Source organism: Rhipicephalus microplus, chromosome X (assembly GCF_043290135.1).
Source record: "Rhipicephalus microplus isolate Deutch F79 chromosome X, USDA_Rmic, whole genome shotgun sequence".
In the NCBI taxonomy this organism is placed as follows: domain Eukaryota; kingdom Metazoa; phylum Arthropoda; class Arachnida; order Ixodida; family Ixodidae; genus Rhipicephalus; species Rhipicephalus microplus.
Genome location: NC_134710.1, coordinates 488,934,830 through 488,950,537, shown reverse-complemented (window position 1 = coordinate 488,950,537; position 15,708 = coordinate 488,934,830). Strand labels below are relative to the sequence as shown.

The following is a 15,708-nucleotide window of genomic DNA, read 5'->3' as shown; positions in this document are numbered from 1 at the left end:
TGGCATTTGCAATTTTGCCATCCTTTACAGAAGGTGTTATTACACCTTCTGGAAGCGCGTCGTCCCGTGTACTTCTTCTCTGTTGTGTGTCGTTTTTTTCGCGCCCCTTATCATCATGAACCAGCACCAACTCGCCCAACTTTTTACTTTACTGGGTGTTATTACAACATGCCATCAGCAAAAATAATTCATACAGTGAATGTTACGCTAACAGAAGTCATGGCAATAGTGATTTGAACTAAGAAACAGATAAAAAATGGTAGAGCCACATTTTGCTTTCAGCCCCGCATACACACAACATCAAGACACAAATATGAAATCTGAAACAAGAATATAAGAAAAAAAATATACATGGCATCATTAGTAACTCACCAATCACTGCGTTGACCCTGACTGGGTCCAGTGCCTCCTTTACTTCGGCATTCTTATTGGCGTTGCTGCCCTTGCCGAAGAGTGATTTGCCACGCATCTCCTCTAGAGTAAAAACACCCCGGAGAAGATGCCTGGCGAACTTTGTAGGCCCATTGCAGTGAGAATGGAGGCGCTCCAGGAGCGTTTTCTCAACCAACACGCCTCCACCGATGTTAACCTGCATACCACAGAAAGCATCCGTTGAGCAAAAGAGCAGTTCCTTTCCACATAGCAAAGAACAACTATGACGTTTCAATTTTAACATCTGGGGTAAACAATTTTCGGCCACTGTTTCTTTTTTTTTTTCAGCTGCTGTTTGAAACCGCCACATCAATATCGAAACAGAAACTGTCTTTTTTAAGGTGGTGTTAAAGATGTAATGATGTATTTCTAGGCACCATGATACTCTTTTCAGAGTTCTCGACACAAGCGCTTCTATTTACAGCAAAAATCCAACATATTTAAAATTCATGTCAGTACTCCTTCAACAGGCATATTACCAAATAGCACAAGGAGTGATCGCAATCATTTTTCGAGACACAAAAACAGAAAGATGATGCCGCAAGATGGAATTCCGGCTGCAGTGGCAACATTTCGATGGTGGAAAAATGCTAGAGGCCCGTGTGCTTAGATTTAGGTGCATGTTAAAGAACCCCAGGTTAGTGGAATTCCTGGAGCCCTCCACTACGGTGTCCCTCATAATTATATGGTGGTTATGGGACCTCACATTTATTGTTATTGTTTTATTTTCACCTCCCATGCTTACCAGACCTTTGCTTTATTAGGGCCAGCCTATTTCATTTTCTAGTTGTAGCTGGAAGAGTAATTTACTATCATTCCATTTTATGAACTAGTGCTTTTTAAAAACCTATACAGATATCCAGCTACTTCACAAAGGAAAGAAACAAAATCATGGGGATTGCTTTTAAATTGCAGACACCATGATCGTGTATTGACAATAGCACACGCATGCACACAAACACCAACAAAGGAATGCTCTTTTCGGAATGTCTTATTTCATCTAGCATCATTAAAGGGGTCGTGAAAAGTTTTCTGAAAATTTTCAACTACATGTGTATTCGGAATCCTGGTCGTCCTTTCAATAATAAACACCGACTCGTTTCATCATACCAGTTCATTTAATAGTTATAAAACCACAATTTCGGTTTCCAAGCTCTCACGTCATCCTAAGTCAGCCAATGAGAATTCTCCGTCGTCGACAAAACATGACGACGACTACGCCTGCTCAGCCATAGTTGACCGAGGTTTGCCGCATCATACTGCTTCCACTGTTGCGCCGGAGGCGCCCATGCGATCCTAATGTAGCAGTTAGTAGATCCACTCCGGGTGTTTGAAGCTAGTGAACGCGAACATCGTTTGCACTGCGATAACTTGTACGACACTGTCTGACGATGCACACGGTTGGCACATCCAGGACTGAGCCAACCAACCAGTAAGAAAAAACTACACCACTGCACCGAGAGAGCGAAGGCAACACGGAAAGCAAGATGGGCAAGAAAAAAACAAGTAACAGAGCCGGGCAGGGCGGAGGCCCGGATGTACTTGAAAGCAGAACCAAGCAGATCACTTGCTGTAGCTGCACAATATGCAACTCGGTGTGCAAACCAGTGGTGTTATTTCTTTATTTTCTAGGTTTCCATAAATCTATCATTTTTGAGCAAAATAAAGCTAACGCTGTGTTTACAACTTGTATTAGGATGACGTGACACGTCAGTGCTTATGGCGGCCGGTGAACCCAAGACAACTGCGAGTTCAAACGGGCGTCATTAATTATAGACTGAATATTACACCGAAATATTTCAGAATCGGCATGTCTAATCCGTATTGGAGCAGAAAAAATTACAACCGGGCAGCTTTATTTTCTTTTCACGACCCCTTTAACAATAGAAAACATGCACAAGTTAACCCAACAGCAAGTGCTGCTGAAGTACCATGATCAGCAATACTGCTATGTTCAGATGAAAAAAAAAATACTGGGCAAAATAAATATCATTACAGGGTTTTATGTGGAAAAACCACGACAACCGAGCACTGACAAGACAGACTGGGGCAGCAACTCCTATTTCATTGGTAGCGCAACACACACATTGTGAACATTCTAAGCTTAGGCCTCAGTACAAGCCCGTTGGGTACAGTTTCAATAGCCAGAGTTAATGTTCATGGCATCTTGAGATCAATTGTGCTGCACAAGATAGCGTGCCACAGAAGCAACAAAAATAAAAACAAAAGTTTTTTTTTTTTCAAAATTAGGAATACTCGCCCTTTCGGCTTCAACAGCAGGAGATGGGTCTTTCTCAGTCTTCCTCAAGATTTTTCTCAACTTTTTCACCATGTCATAGGAGTCTAAGGGAGCACATGAATGCAATCACGTTAATCAAAATGCTTGCACAAGTGTAATTAAAGTAAGGTTTGGTCTGCAGTAAATGAAATTGTGGAAGCAATCTTGAATGTTACTGAAGAGGAGCAATGAAAATTCAGAATGTTTCACCTTTAGAGCACTTTGAACAGCACTTTGTTGCTCTGCTACAAGGATAACGATGTGATTTGCAACAGTGACCTAAATAATGAACTTTTTGTGCTCCAGTTCTAATTAATCAAATTGACAAACACACTGAGATGGACAGTAACATATCCTAGTGAGAATGTGTAAAAAAAGAAAGACGTTTTGGACATTTGTTAGTGTAATTACAGTAAATGATGAACAATGAACTAAGGTGCTGCTATCAGTATAAACAACAAGCCTAATGGTGCCATACCTTTGTGTCTTAGTTAGTGGACCATCCCTTCATGCCTCCTTACACAGCAGCTTTGAACAAAGCGTGTGGTGTTCTTGTGAACAAGAATGATATTAAGGTAACAAAATGATTAGAATGTATAGGTGACATGCCTTGTCAACTGCAGAGTCCAGCAACAAAACACAAGTCGTGTTAAAGCATCTTTGTTCCTTTCATATGAACATTAGTTAGAATGTCATGAGTGCACATGCAAGAGTAGGAGTCCTTTATCCAAACAGCAGCACATACCACTGTCCACAGTTGTTATAAAGGGAATATACTAGTAATCACTGTACAACTTGATGCTCCTTAAATGGCGACCTTTTCACAACATAATGTAAAAACAGTGCGTATAAAATGTTGCTGTAAATAGCAAAGCAGAAGTTTGATGTACCACTTGTAATGTCTAAGGTAAATAAATTTTAGTTTTGTTCTTTTTATTATGAGTTTCAGCATGACATGGCATGCCAGTAGCATTATAACTACCACTCAGTTTTCAAAGCCAAAGAAGTTCTTCATATGTGTAGTGTTTCTATACCTAGTCACCTCTATCCGACATGTAAGGTTGAGTCAGTTTATATATGTACCCGATTAAAACAAAGTTTCACTTAGAGGGAGAAACTAGTTCACCCATAAAAGCATGCATAAGTGCAACTTAGAGGGAGAAACTAATTCACCCAAAAAAATATGCATAAGTTTAATGGCACAAAGTTGAATGTACAGTGTTTTTTCCAGCCTGTACGATCGGATGCACTCATCACATGGCCATAGTAGGTGCTGAGAGTTATAATGGGAAAGGTGGTGCACAAATATGTTTCACAACGAGGCACTCAAGGGTGAGGAAACATGAGGAACGAATAAGAAATCTTCAAAGGATTCCACATAACAAACCTAAGAGACGTGTCAGTGACACATCGTCGTGCCTCTCCAATAAATAGTGAACGTTCCTTAGAGCCACAATAGGCAAACAAACAATTATCAATAGAGTGTTGGGGTTGAGGATTCGGCTAGTTGGTTCATGGTTGCAAAGAAGGGGAAAACGCGGCTAAATTTTTAACAGGACACAACGAAGCCCAGATGGCCTTCCTTGTGTCCTGTCGCATATAGGCAAATAAAAATCAGTTCAGTTCAGCACTTTAGTCGTCTAGTCTTCTTTAAGTCCTGTCAAAAATTCAGCGATGTTTTCCCCTTCTTAGTAACGGCTGTTTGCACATGTACCAGGTGGGTGCCACAAGGTATGCATTGGTGTTTGATGTGTTCAACATTTCTAATTGTAAATGCGAGTTTGTCCTATTGTTGTCTTCTCAATTTTCATGTTTTCCGCAGGCGTTTACACATTTTACAATGTACGAACTGGTTCAGCTTACCACCTTGCTAGATGCAAGGTTAGGCACCTCTTGCATTTCCTCAGGCAGTTCCATGAAGGAAAAGTTTATAAAAAACTGAGTTTTGGCAACACTGTGCACTGCCTAAATACAGATGGCCAAGCTAGTTTACAAATTAGTTGCACCATCCAATAGCCATTCAAGCTTGATCAACAAAAGAAGAAAAAAGGGCTGGAGGCTGCTTACCAAGCATGTTTTCAGCAACTTCTAGCCGCTTGCGCAGCTCCCGGACCTCATTTTCAAGCTCTTTGACCTGCTGTGAGGCACTGCAGGCACACTGAGCACCAGCCTGAGTAGGGAACTTTTTTTGAGTACATGGCTTCCTCTACTGCCTTAGCATCCACATGGAAAATTGACTAGCACACAATAAGCTGCTCCTCTACTTGATCTGAAACCTACATGTGTAATTGTGAAAGCCTTGCATGCACAATTACAACCACAGTGGAAACCTGCGACTAACAACAGTAAAAATATGTTGCATATACAGACATTCAGCATGCACGACAGCCAGAACAGCAGGGCTATAGGGACGAACGGATATGACTGCTGAGAAACACAGAAGTGAATACAAATGTTTGAAGAGCGTATAACAAAGCAAAATGAACTCTCATTTCGCAGAATTATCAGCTTTCAAAGCTACAATACCTTACAACTCATACAAAACTCACAGTTGTGATCACAAGTATAGAGGCCACGCGAACGTGTGGCAATTTGCAAGTGCGCACCGTCTAACGGCTCGTCACCTGCTGTCGAGAGTATGACAGTGCACACAGACGGCCATTCTTTCCAGCTGGCCTGCTTGCTGCAATCTATCGCGGAGGCTGATTATTGGAATTAGCGATTACTGCCACCAGTAATGCTGATGGCACAGCAGCCATGATCCAAATCGACCCTTTCCCAATAAATGGAAATGTCTCCTAGCAACGGGATTCGAGATGCCTGCCAAGCAGGCAACATTTAATCGTTCATGTTAAAGGGAGTGCTTTATATATGTGGCTGTACATGCTCTCAGAGAGGTGCTTGTTGCTCTCCGAGGTCTCTTTAACAGATTCCAGATGTGGCGTTGCAGTAGGCCATGGACAAATAAATCTACTATTTGCTCTTTCCTTGACCAGCACTCGTGGTGGCATGCTTGCGGAAGCTTAACCGGCAATACACAAAATCCACTGCATACCTTTCGCTGTGTAAGTTCAAAGATAGTGTTTGTGCGCTAATAGAAAGACGTCATGGCACAGTTAAAATACATGAACATGAAAATACATGAAAATACATCAAGTGAGTGGCTAGCACTTTTTCCATAGTGAAGTTATGCCAGCGATAGCAATCTGCAACGTTTCAATTTTATGTAGTTCGGAACCAGCTCAGAGATCGGACCAACAAGTTTGAAGATGCTGCGCCGCTGCTTCATCATGCAAGACTACCGGTGGCAAAATCCACAAATGCCCAGATTCAGCCCACGTGCCAGCGTGCAGCAAGCAAGCAAGCAGGAAAGCGAGATAGAAAGGCTGCGCATGTGCACTGTGAGACTCTCGACAGCAGGCAATGAGCCGTTAGATGGCGTACGCATGCACACTGCCACATGATCGCGTGGTCTCCAAACTTATGATCGTGACTGTACATTAACTATATTATGTAACATTGGCAGGTCACACAGTTATTGTATATGTAGCCTTTTCAGTCTCGATTTACAATGAACTGTTTGTAAGTATTTGAAACAAGGATATTTTAATAAAAATGTGATACAGCAACTAGAGCAGAAAATATTGATTCATACAACAAACATTTAGGCCAATTTAGTACGCTCACCATAATTGGAAAAAGATTTTTTCAAGGCCCTTGGGGACTTAACGAGCCCCTCGCCCTGGTAAGTCACTAAAGTACAGTTGTAAACTAAATACTGCTGTCCAATAAACACCTTAACAATTGAATCAACTGGGGCAATTTACTTTGGAAAGAAATGCGCAGTGTTTTTAGTGACGTGCACCAACACATTTACATTCCCTCAAACATAGTGGAGTCTTTCTAGCAACTGCATTTTTCTGTACTGTTTGGCACAACGAGTGTCATGGTATCAGCAAATGTTTCCTTGAAAGCGGTGAGATGCGAGTGCAGTGCATTCGGCACTCCGGCACTAAACTCTACCAAAAGGCAAACAAGAAGCCGCAGGTAGTTTTTTTTTTTTTTTTTTATTGGCGCTAGTATGCCCTACGGCATCCGCAGGTAGTTGTGTGAGCCATTTCAACTAGCGCTGTGTATGCCTGTCTGCGGACACGACTGACAGACGGCGCAGTTCGCGCTTTATTCGTCGGGCACACACACACACACACACACAACTCAACTCGATGCGCTGGTCGTGCTTGGCCCGCACGGCAATTAAAGTTAACACAGAACTCACCTCGTTCGGCGCATTCTCCTCTCGAGGCACCTCCTCGGCACTGTCCGAAGCCGTGCTCGCCAACCGCACCAGCCTTGTTCGCCGGCGCTCCATTGTCCTTTCTAACCCTACATTAAGCAGTCTTTAGGCAACAGAAAATACTTTACAGCGAGAACTCATGAATAGTGGCATTACTTACCGAAGTCCAGCAACTCGGCGTCCGCCGCCGGCTCGCCCTCCTTCCAATTTACCGCTACCACGGTGCCGCGTAAATTTACAATGGGATTTGCGTCCATCAGCAACTGCAGACTTACGCTGGTGTCCACAATCGCTCGGACGTTGTACACATCCCACAGGGAGGACGACACCCACTTAACTAAAATATGGCTCATGTTGTGCTATCTCTTCCTCAGTCTCACACCGAACGACCAAACTCGTAGCAACGCACAAGCTGTACACGCAGAGACCAAGCACTCGTTCCAACGTGCGCCACACGTGCTCCAAACAACAACAACTCCTACGTCACAGCAACAGTATCGAAAGGTTTGAGAGGCAGTTTCGAATCGTTGTGTCGCACGTACATTTTGCAAACGTATTTGTAATAAAAATAATCATAAACGTGTTATTTGGTTAGTTTTAATTTAGTATGGTAAATAGTATTTATATAAGCACTCGTTTTTTATAATGGAGGTTACAGACTCACACTGCGCCAAGTCTAGCCAATCCACAACTCTTTGTTCAGAACGAGTGCAGTGCAGGAGAATAGCGTGACAACAATAGATGTTCTCTGACAACGTTGCGAGGAGACGATCGTATTGATAACTCTTCGGTCCTTAAGGTTTTCTGGTCTTCCATGGAACGGAAGCGAAAATACAACCTATATATTTCGGACCCAACGCACGACGTTCCTGTGCGTTCCAAGCACCGTTCGAAGAAGACAGTTTCATTGGACGCTTCGCCGCTACCCACACTACAAAATGGAAGTGCTCAATCGCCTGATTTAGTCAGTGTAGTTGCAAGCGAAGAAACGCTCTGTGACCGCAGCCATCCTCCTGTGAACGATGACTCCGACTGTTCTGGCAAGTCCGTGGAAAGTGCGTGTATCAAGTCACCCGACCCAACTGATGTCGACTCGCCGAACACGGATACAAGCAGCGAAAGTTCGGACGCGGAAACGAGTGGAGATGAAGCGCACGCATGTGAGCCATCAGACGGAAACGCCGATATGGTGAGGCTTATACCAGTGTCACACGGTCACTTTCGATCGTAATTGGGCCGGATCTGGATGAAATTTCTTGGTCGTGATATGCTCGTTTACGCAAGCTACCGAAGGAAAACTATCAGAGTTGACAAACTTTTTCCCGATCGCGCCTAATCACGATCAGGAGTGCACCGTGTGGCAGCGGTGTTTATTAGCATGCTTCTTCATTGTCGCCGTAGCTGCCAGTAGTCACTGAGCCGACTGGTAATGCGACTGTTATCTGCAGTGTAGGTGATGCCCGGCGGCGTTTGAATCATGCATGCGAACGCCGCCGAACGACTTGTACTCTCGTAAAGACTTAGAGCAAGTAAGCCGAAAAGCTCGCATATATCTATCTCTCGCTCCTCAGAGTGCTATCTCATACCTTTACAACCAGCGTTGGCTACGGTCTTTTGCTAATCTTGGCATAATTTTATTTTCACTTCTGTACAATGCGAAATAAATTTTCCCAAACAAGCCCCTGCGTGTGCCTGCTGTAGTAGCACACATAATCAGCTGTGCAAACGCTTAGCAAATTAAAACTGACATAGCTGTCCAACACATACTGTTAACAATGTATGGATGGATAATAACCCTTTAGCTCGGGCAGGAGCTCACGCCACTTCACCGTGGCTGGTAACATTTACTGTACTTAGTCGTAACGGAGGGTTAAATTTTACTCTGGTCTTGACTTTAGCCACCAATCAGATAGCCTCCATTTGGTTGCTTTCACGCACTTAGTCTACTTTCCCTCCACTATCCCTAAACCCCAAAGCTGCCAAAAAAATATTCCTTGTCCCATTGTTGTCATGTCGGCACTGCAGGGTTAAGCCCTTTAGTACAAGGTACTCAGTTGTTTCCTCCTCCTCATCACATGCCATTTGCTTGGTACATGGCTCGGTATTGGCCTTGAGGGCGACCACTGCAGAGGCCGGTGCTGCTGTTGCAGTGATGTAGTAAACGGCATCACGTGACTCGCCTATGCCATCGTCAGTGCAGCGGGCTCGCTTTCAACCCCAAGGCAGTTAATTTTCTTGCCAGTACAGGTTTGTTCACTGCTCGATATCGCAGTGCTGGATGCATTTGAGCGAGCCTAACGTGAATCACCCTTCGAAAATGTCGCGGCAGTGATGTACTTGACTAATAAATCTTAAATTGGCTAAACAACTCAGCGTTCATCTCGGATGTGCAACTCACACAGTGGCCACCCTCTTTTTTTTATTGAGCGGCTGTGCATCGGCATAGCTGTCGCGTCCGGAATTGCAGTTAAATTGTTCAGTGGGTATGCCGTGAAAACTTCGTAGATCTGTACACCTGGGAAATCTGTACACCTGGGATCTGTACACCTGGGAAATTTATAACCTTTATTTGCGCCAGGCTGCATTGTTTTATTTTCAGCCTTGTTTGAACCTCTCACCTCATACACAAAACCACATTGCCAAAAGTCAAGCCAGGAACCGTCACCCCTCACCGAATCATTCTCACCACTTTGACCTGTTGTAATTTCACAGTGCTCTATGTTCCATCACAGCTGCGATCCTGCTACCTTTAGTTGCTGCTTATGTACACTGAGATAACCGAACTTATCTACCTCCAGCATAACCCCCTTTATTGTAAGCTCACTGCCAATATCATCTTTAAATATCATGACTGCGGACCTTTTGGTATTAAACATAACCTATTTGCCTTTTCACCACAGATACCTATCAGGCCAATGCAAACCCTCCTTTTTGTCAGCCGCTAATACTGTATCGTCTGCGTGCGTGAGTCCTGGTAATGACTGTTCAACGCAATCCCCTTCCTTAACAAAAGATAGGTTGAAGCCAAGTCCACTCCTCTCTAGTTTGGCCTCTAATCCTTGCAGGTACAGCATGAACAATGAGGGAGAGAGAGGACATCCTGTTTGAGCCGCCGCTGTATCTCTATAGGTTCAGGGACCCATTTTTCCCATTTTATCAGCACCCTATTACCTTCATATGTATTTTTAAGAGGTTAGCTACTCAGTATTCGACTTCCAGTGCATCTAGTGTGCCCCACAGATCCTCTTGAATTACACTGTCGTAACGTCCCTTGATTTACATGGATTCCAGCAATAAAGGCCTGTGCTCATTTTTTTGCTGTTTCAATGCACTGCGTTAATGAGAACAGATTATCCCCTAACCTTCTTTGTTCCTGGAACCCATTTTGCAATTCACCCACTGCCCATTCGCCCTCCATTCGTGCCTGCACTCCTTTTATAATCTATAAATTCACAGCACCACCTAGTGAAAAATATGCTTTTTCACGTGGCATTGCTGTCCCTTTGGTATATGTGCAAAGGTGGTGTTTGACTGGTGAAAGCTTTAATGTATCAATGTGTATAGACACGGAGACAAGCATTTTTTTAATGGTAACAAAAATAGTCATCCATTGTCATAGCTGTAATTAAGCTGACGGGACATGCATGCTTGTTATGGACTACCATATAAGCGTGTAGTTTTTGTGTGCATGCCTGTGGTATAAACATTTTTGTTTCTTTGCATCTAACAGGACGAGGAGCTGTATCCAGGTTCGAAGATCACCAGGGCAGAGAGCGTTTTGCTGATTATGGGCCACAGCCTCCGCCATGACGCGTCGAAAGAAGCCACCGAGAGCTTGCTTCAGTTATTGCGCGCTCATCTGCCGGAAAAAACAGAGCTGCCTTGTTCAAAGTACAAATTTTTTAGACATTTCAGCTCTCCTGAGAGTGCAAAGAACAGAGATTTATACTGTAGCAATTGTTGCAACTACATTGGGACTGCTGAAATGGCATCTACCGTTTTTTGCGAGCACTGCAATGTGCATCATGACATCAGTGCACTGCTAAAAAGTTCATCATATTTTTTTTCATTTAACATAGAATCACAAATCTGTGATATTTTGAAAACAGCTGAGGTTGTGCCTGCTCAGTCGTCCCCCTCTTTCGATGTCACAGACATCACGACAGGCATTGGCTACACAAGTATTCCCATGGGTCCTAATGATGTTTCGCTGACATTTAACACCGATGGTGTTCCACTTTTTGAAAGCAGCAAGTTTGGATTCTGACCTCTCCTTCCTCAAATTAATGAGCTGACGTATAAAGACAGGGTCCAGAGGCTCGTCCTTGCTGGCCTGTGGTTTGGGCCCAAAAAGCCTGTAATGAATACGTTCTTCCTGCCTTTTGTGAAGTCGCTGAATGTGCTTTCTTCTACCGGCATGACATGGGAAGATTCACATGGGCAGAAAAAAAATATGAAGGTTTTCCCTGGCCCATGCACGGTGGACAGTGTCGCAAGATGTGAAGTTATGGGCATGACTCAGTTTAATGGTAAGTACGGTTGCGCATGGTGCGAGCATCCTGGAGATGTCATTGCAAAGGGTAATGGGCGTTGCCGTGTCTACCCAGTCTCCACTTCTGCTATAAAGGTCCATACTAATGAGTCATTTCAGCATCATGAGCAAAAAAAAGCCAGAAGAAAGCAAGAGCAAGTGAGCCGTGGCATAAAGGCTACAAGTGTCCTCACGCTGCTGAACCACTTTGACTTTCCTACTGGCTTTGTGGTTGACTACATGCATGCTGTGTGTGCAGGTTTTGTAAAAGCTACGACATTGCTGTGGCTAAACTCTAAGAGGTGTCGTAGTTTTAAGCTTCGCCTTCACTTGAGTGAATTGAACGAGAAGCTGCTCAGCCTGCAACCAATCTGGGAAATATCAAGGCTTCCAAGATCACTGAATGACCTGAAACACTGGAAATGTGCTGACTGGCGGAATTGGTTGTTGTTTTATTCGCCAATTGTGTTGGCTGGCTATGTTCCAGAAAAGAATTACCGCCACTGGGTCTCATTCGTTGACATAATGTACTACTTGTTGAGCGATTGCGTAGCCCTTGACAGGCTCAACATTATGAAAAATGAAATGGTAAAGTTTGTCAAAGAGTACCAGGAGCTATATGGCATAACAAACATGACATACAATGCGCATCTGCTGCTTCACCTTGTTGACACAGTGAAGCATTGGGGTCCACTGTGGGCACATTCAATGTTCGGATTTGAATCTATGAATGGAAAGCTTGTGAAAATGGTCAAAGGGACCAGGTACCGCGAAAAACAGATTATTGACAAGTTCTTCCTCATGCAAGCCTTGCCTACGCTTTGGAGTAATGTTGCAAGAGAAAATGCACACACTCAGAATACTACATTCTATGGTAAAGCAGTGCGAAGTGCGGATGGCACTCATTTTCGAAAGATGAGCATCGGAAACGTTGCATATTGCACTGCGGATCTGGACAGATTGCGAAGGGTAAATTCATTCGTCATTATCAATGGGTTGTTTGGCCGCCTTCAGGACATTAGTGTGTACTGCTCACAGGGGCATGAACAGTGTGCATGCCTAAAGGAGACAGTGCTCTCTGTTCAGGTGTACATTGTGAAGCACAACATGCTTGAGGTGTTCTGCAAGGATGAACCCTACCATTTTGTTAAAGTTGAATCTACTGCTGAAATCAAGCGTGTGTCACTTGTTTCAGTGGAAAAATGTCTCGCACTGGCTTCCGATGGGGATTTGTTTATTTGCAGAGTGAATGAAAAGTTCCTTGCTGAGGCCACGTAGAGGCTGTATGACATGGCATATCAGTGTAAAAATCGAACTATGAGAACCACGAGGGCTCCTTTACCACCTGGCAAGAGTTTAGCGGAAAAATCTGTGATGCGTACCGCAAAGCAAGAAGCAGCTTATTTTTCACATTTGCAGCATTGTTTGCCTTACCTATACGCAGTTCTCGTCAAGTGTACATTGATTGTGTTGTTCGTGGGCTTCGTTCCCAAGAATTAACATCTAGTCATGCTAAAATTATGCCATTGCAATTTAATTAATGGTCATGGTAAAATATTATTGCACTGTACAAAATGAGCACCAAATGTGGCGATAAGTACCAAAATTTTATGGACACTATGTAGACTATGTTTTGCTTTAATCTATGATTAATCAACTTTACCTGTAATCGTTTATGAGCATTGTGAAAGATGGCTTGGCCATGTGCTTACCGATAACATGAAATATATTAGGCTTGCCGTGTCGTGACGATGGAAACCAGGTCCCAGGATTGCTGATTTGTAAAGATGCGTGCAGTGAGTACACTACTCTGAACTGCAGTTGTCCCGGGGTGTTATCTAGACATAAGTCCTCGGACGTCCTTGCTCAGCACATCATTTCCACAGGTACCGAGGGATGAGTATGGCATTAAACGTGGGCCGTATCCTCCCGCAGGATAATTTGCTGGTCGGACACAGCACTCCACGCATTCGCCCACAATGAAATGTAGCTCGAAACACCGTGGACAGCAAAAATTAAAATTGCACCACCATAATTCAGAGGCCGTACAATCTTTGCAGATTGCACCTAAATAAAATTGATTGGCAAATACATGTTTGTTGTGGGCATAAACCTCTCGTGCCAGCCTGAGAGCATCTCACAGCAAGCCAGCGTCAGGTAGAAGCAAGCTCTGGAGAGAGGGGATGTCACAGGCAGTCAGCAGGGACAGGCAAAGCGCAGTGACGTGTGCTAGCGTGCCCTAGTGACCCGCCTGAGGGTAAGCGAGTGCTTCGCTTGGACATGTCCGAACACGTGGTTCCACTCTGACAAGCTGGCGTGCAGCTTTCACCAGACAAAAGGCCTGGCGGCATAGCCACGGCAGCCATACTGCCAAATAACGGCGGGCCACTGCACTCGGGGCCCCGTGGTTCTGCCACACGTGCTAGCGGGGTAAACAGGCGCCAGGGTGGCGGTTGCTCTCAATTCCCACATTGTAAAATATGAAGATTGCTTCACCCTTTAACAAAACTTTGTTTTTCGTTACTAGTGTTTGTTCTCTCCTCACACAGTTGTGCTTCAATCGCAGCATCCATACTCCTCTTGTTGATACCACTGGCATGAGGTTCTGAAGTGCTTTTCGTCTGAAGCTTTGTGACCTATTTGAATCGAGCATCGAGGTGATCGATTCAAATATCATTGTGTATTACACAGCTAAGAAGCTTAGTTCAAAATGTGCTTAGAAATTTATTTGTTTTGTTATTTATGTAGTACTTCAAAAAAGTATCACAAGTATGTCACTTTTGTGTTACATATGGCTGTTTAATATTATGTCAACATGAAGCCTCTTATGTTTTCATTGTTTCTCATAATTAATTGATAAGCAGTGTACAGCTGAAGTCACTGCTTTAAAGTAATTACCTTTTGTGTTTCACACATATATGCAAAGTGATCTGCATCTGTATAGTTTTTACTTTGTTTTACTTTCTTGGATGTGGTTTATTATGGCTGTGGGGATTAGCTGTTCCTTAAGTATAGTAAACTTATGGGTATCGTACGTCGAAATTGCTTAAGATATCAATCACACATGTGCTTTTCTGAATAAATTTGTTGAAAAGAAATGTTTTTTCTATTCTGTTTCTTTTAGGTTTGTTGAGAACTCAACATGCGAGATTCTATAATTGGTCATTGTTAAGAAAATGTGAACTTCAGTAGAATTTACAGCAAAATCAATCACATTTACTTTTCCAGGGCAACTCGCAGCAAATTTTTCTCCCTTGTCAGGGTGACAGTTGTTAGCTGTTTGCTTTGCATGGTGCACCTTTAACAAATTGTGTGCCCATGGGTTAAAAACTATTGAGGTATGTGAAGCCTTAACACTTAGTCAAAACCATCCATCACGAGAAGCACCTTGTTCTTATGTCCACACTTGCTTCCTCTTTAACTAATGTCTCTTACTCTCTTCACTCCTGCCCTTATATTGGTCAAACTGCTGCTTCGTCTTTTCTCTGTATGTATATTACAATTAATAAGGTTAATTTACACCACACGACATAATTGTATATGTATGTATGCATATATAAGCACTCTGCATCCATGGCATGGAGTAAGAGAACTGGAAATTTCAATATGAATCAATATCGACCTCGATTTGTTTGCCTACATATCAGCAAAGGAATCTTATTTGACAATTCATTATCAGGAAAAGTAAGGAAGACTCATCTTCGCACTGTTCGGCATGCATGTTTGGGGTCCGACGTTCTAACACGCAACAAAAAATTAACTTGTGGTCTGCTTGCCAAGAAAAAAAAAACAAAACATGGCTGTAGCACCTGAATTGAATATCTGAATTTCATCAAGATAATTATGAAAAATTCTTGTAATTGATATTCCTATATGCTAGTGTGAGATTACATCTGCACTGTGTTTGTACACATCAGTGAATGCTTTAGGAAGCTTTAATATGTATCGTTACCAAGTGACCTTCCAAAAGAGGAGCCGAAATGATGAAAAGATTGAAAAAGTATTGATATCTCGTGAATAAAATGAATAATCATGGTATGTGATATACCAAAGAATGTCCAAGTTGAAGAAGGACATGACTAAAGCTAGGTTAACATTATAGTCGCGCTCATAGCTTGACAGTGCAAGTGGGTGGACAGTCAAAAAATAAAAAAAAGTGATCAGAATTGCATA

At 43.1% G+C, this 15,708-nt stretch overlaps 2 protein-coding genes across 2 annotated transcripts; one reads left to right on the top strand and one right to left on the bottom strand.

The window, feature by feature from the left end:
- Positions 1 to 1,033: 1,033 nt before the first annotated feature.
- LOC142776724 (uncharacterized) lies at positions 1,034 to 7,524 on the bottom strand. The gene is made up of 3 exons (XM_075880924.1): positions 6,987 to 7,524; positions 4,778 to 4,880; positions 1,034 to 2,775 (listed from the first exon to the last, which is right to left on the bottom strand). Exons 1-3 carry the CDS (start codon positions 7,077 to 7,079, stop codon positions 2,606 to 2,608), a joined length of 366 nt encoding a protein of 121 aa, XP_075737039.1. The 5' UTR covers positions 7,080 to 7,524; the 3' UTR covers positions 1,034 to 2,605.
- A 186-nt stretch (positions 7,525 to 7,710) lies between these two features.
- Positions 7,711 to 14,609, top strand: LOC142776723 (uncharacterized). The gene is made up of 2 exons (XM_075880923.1): positions 7,711 to 8,193; positions 10,735 to 14,609. Exons 1-2 carry the CDS (start codon positions 7,819 to 7,821, stop codon positions 11,269 to 11,271), a joined length of 912 nt encoding a protein of 303 aa, XP_075737038.1. The 5' UTR covers positions 7,711 to 7,818; the 3' UTR covers positions 11,272 to 14,609.
- Positions 14,610 to 15,708: the final 1,099 nt, after the last annotated feature.

Excerpts from the sequence above, each read along its gene's own strand:
- LOC142776723 (XM_075880923.1), top strand. The coding sequence starts at position 7,819 with ATGGAACGGAAGCGAAAATACAACCTATATATTTCGGACCCAACGCAC. Across the intron at positions 8,194-10,734 it reads CAGACGGAAACGCCGATATG|GACGAGGAGCTGTATCCAGG; the intron begins GTGAGGCTTATA and ends TGCATCTAACAG.
- LOC142776724 (XM_075880924.1), bottom strand. The coding sequence starts at position 7,079 with ATGGAGCGCCGGCGAACAAGGCTGGTGCGGTTGGCGAGCACGGCTTCG. Across the intron at positions 4,881-6,986 it reads AGGAGAATGCGCCGAACGAG|GCTGGTGCTCAGTGTGCCTG; the intron begins GTGAGTTCTGTG and ends TTCCCTACTCAG. Across the intron at positions 2,776-4,777 it reads AGTTGCTGAAAACATGCTTG|ACTCCTATGACATGGTGAAA; the intron begins GTAAGCAGCCTC and ends GTGCTCCCTTAG.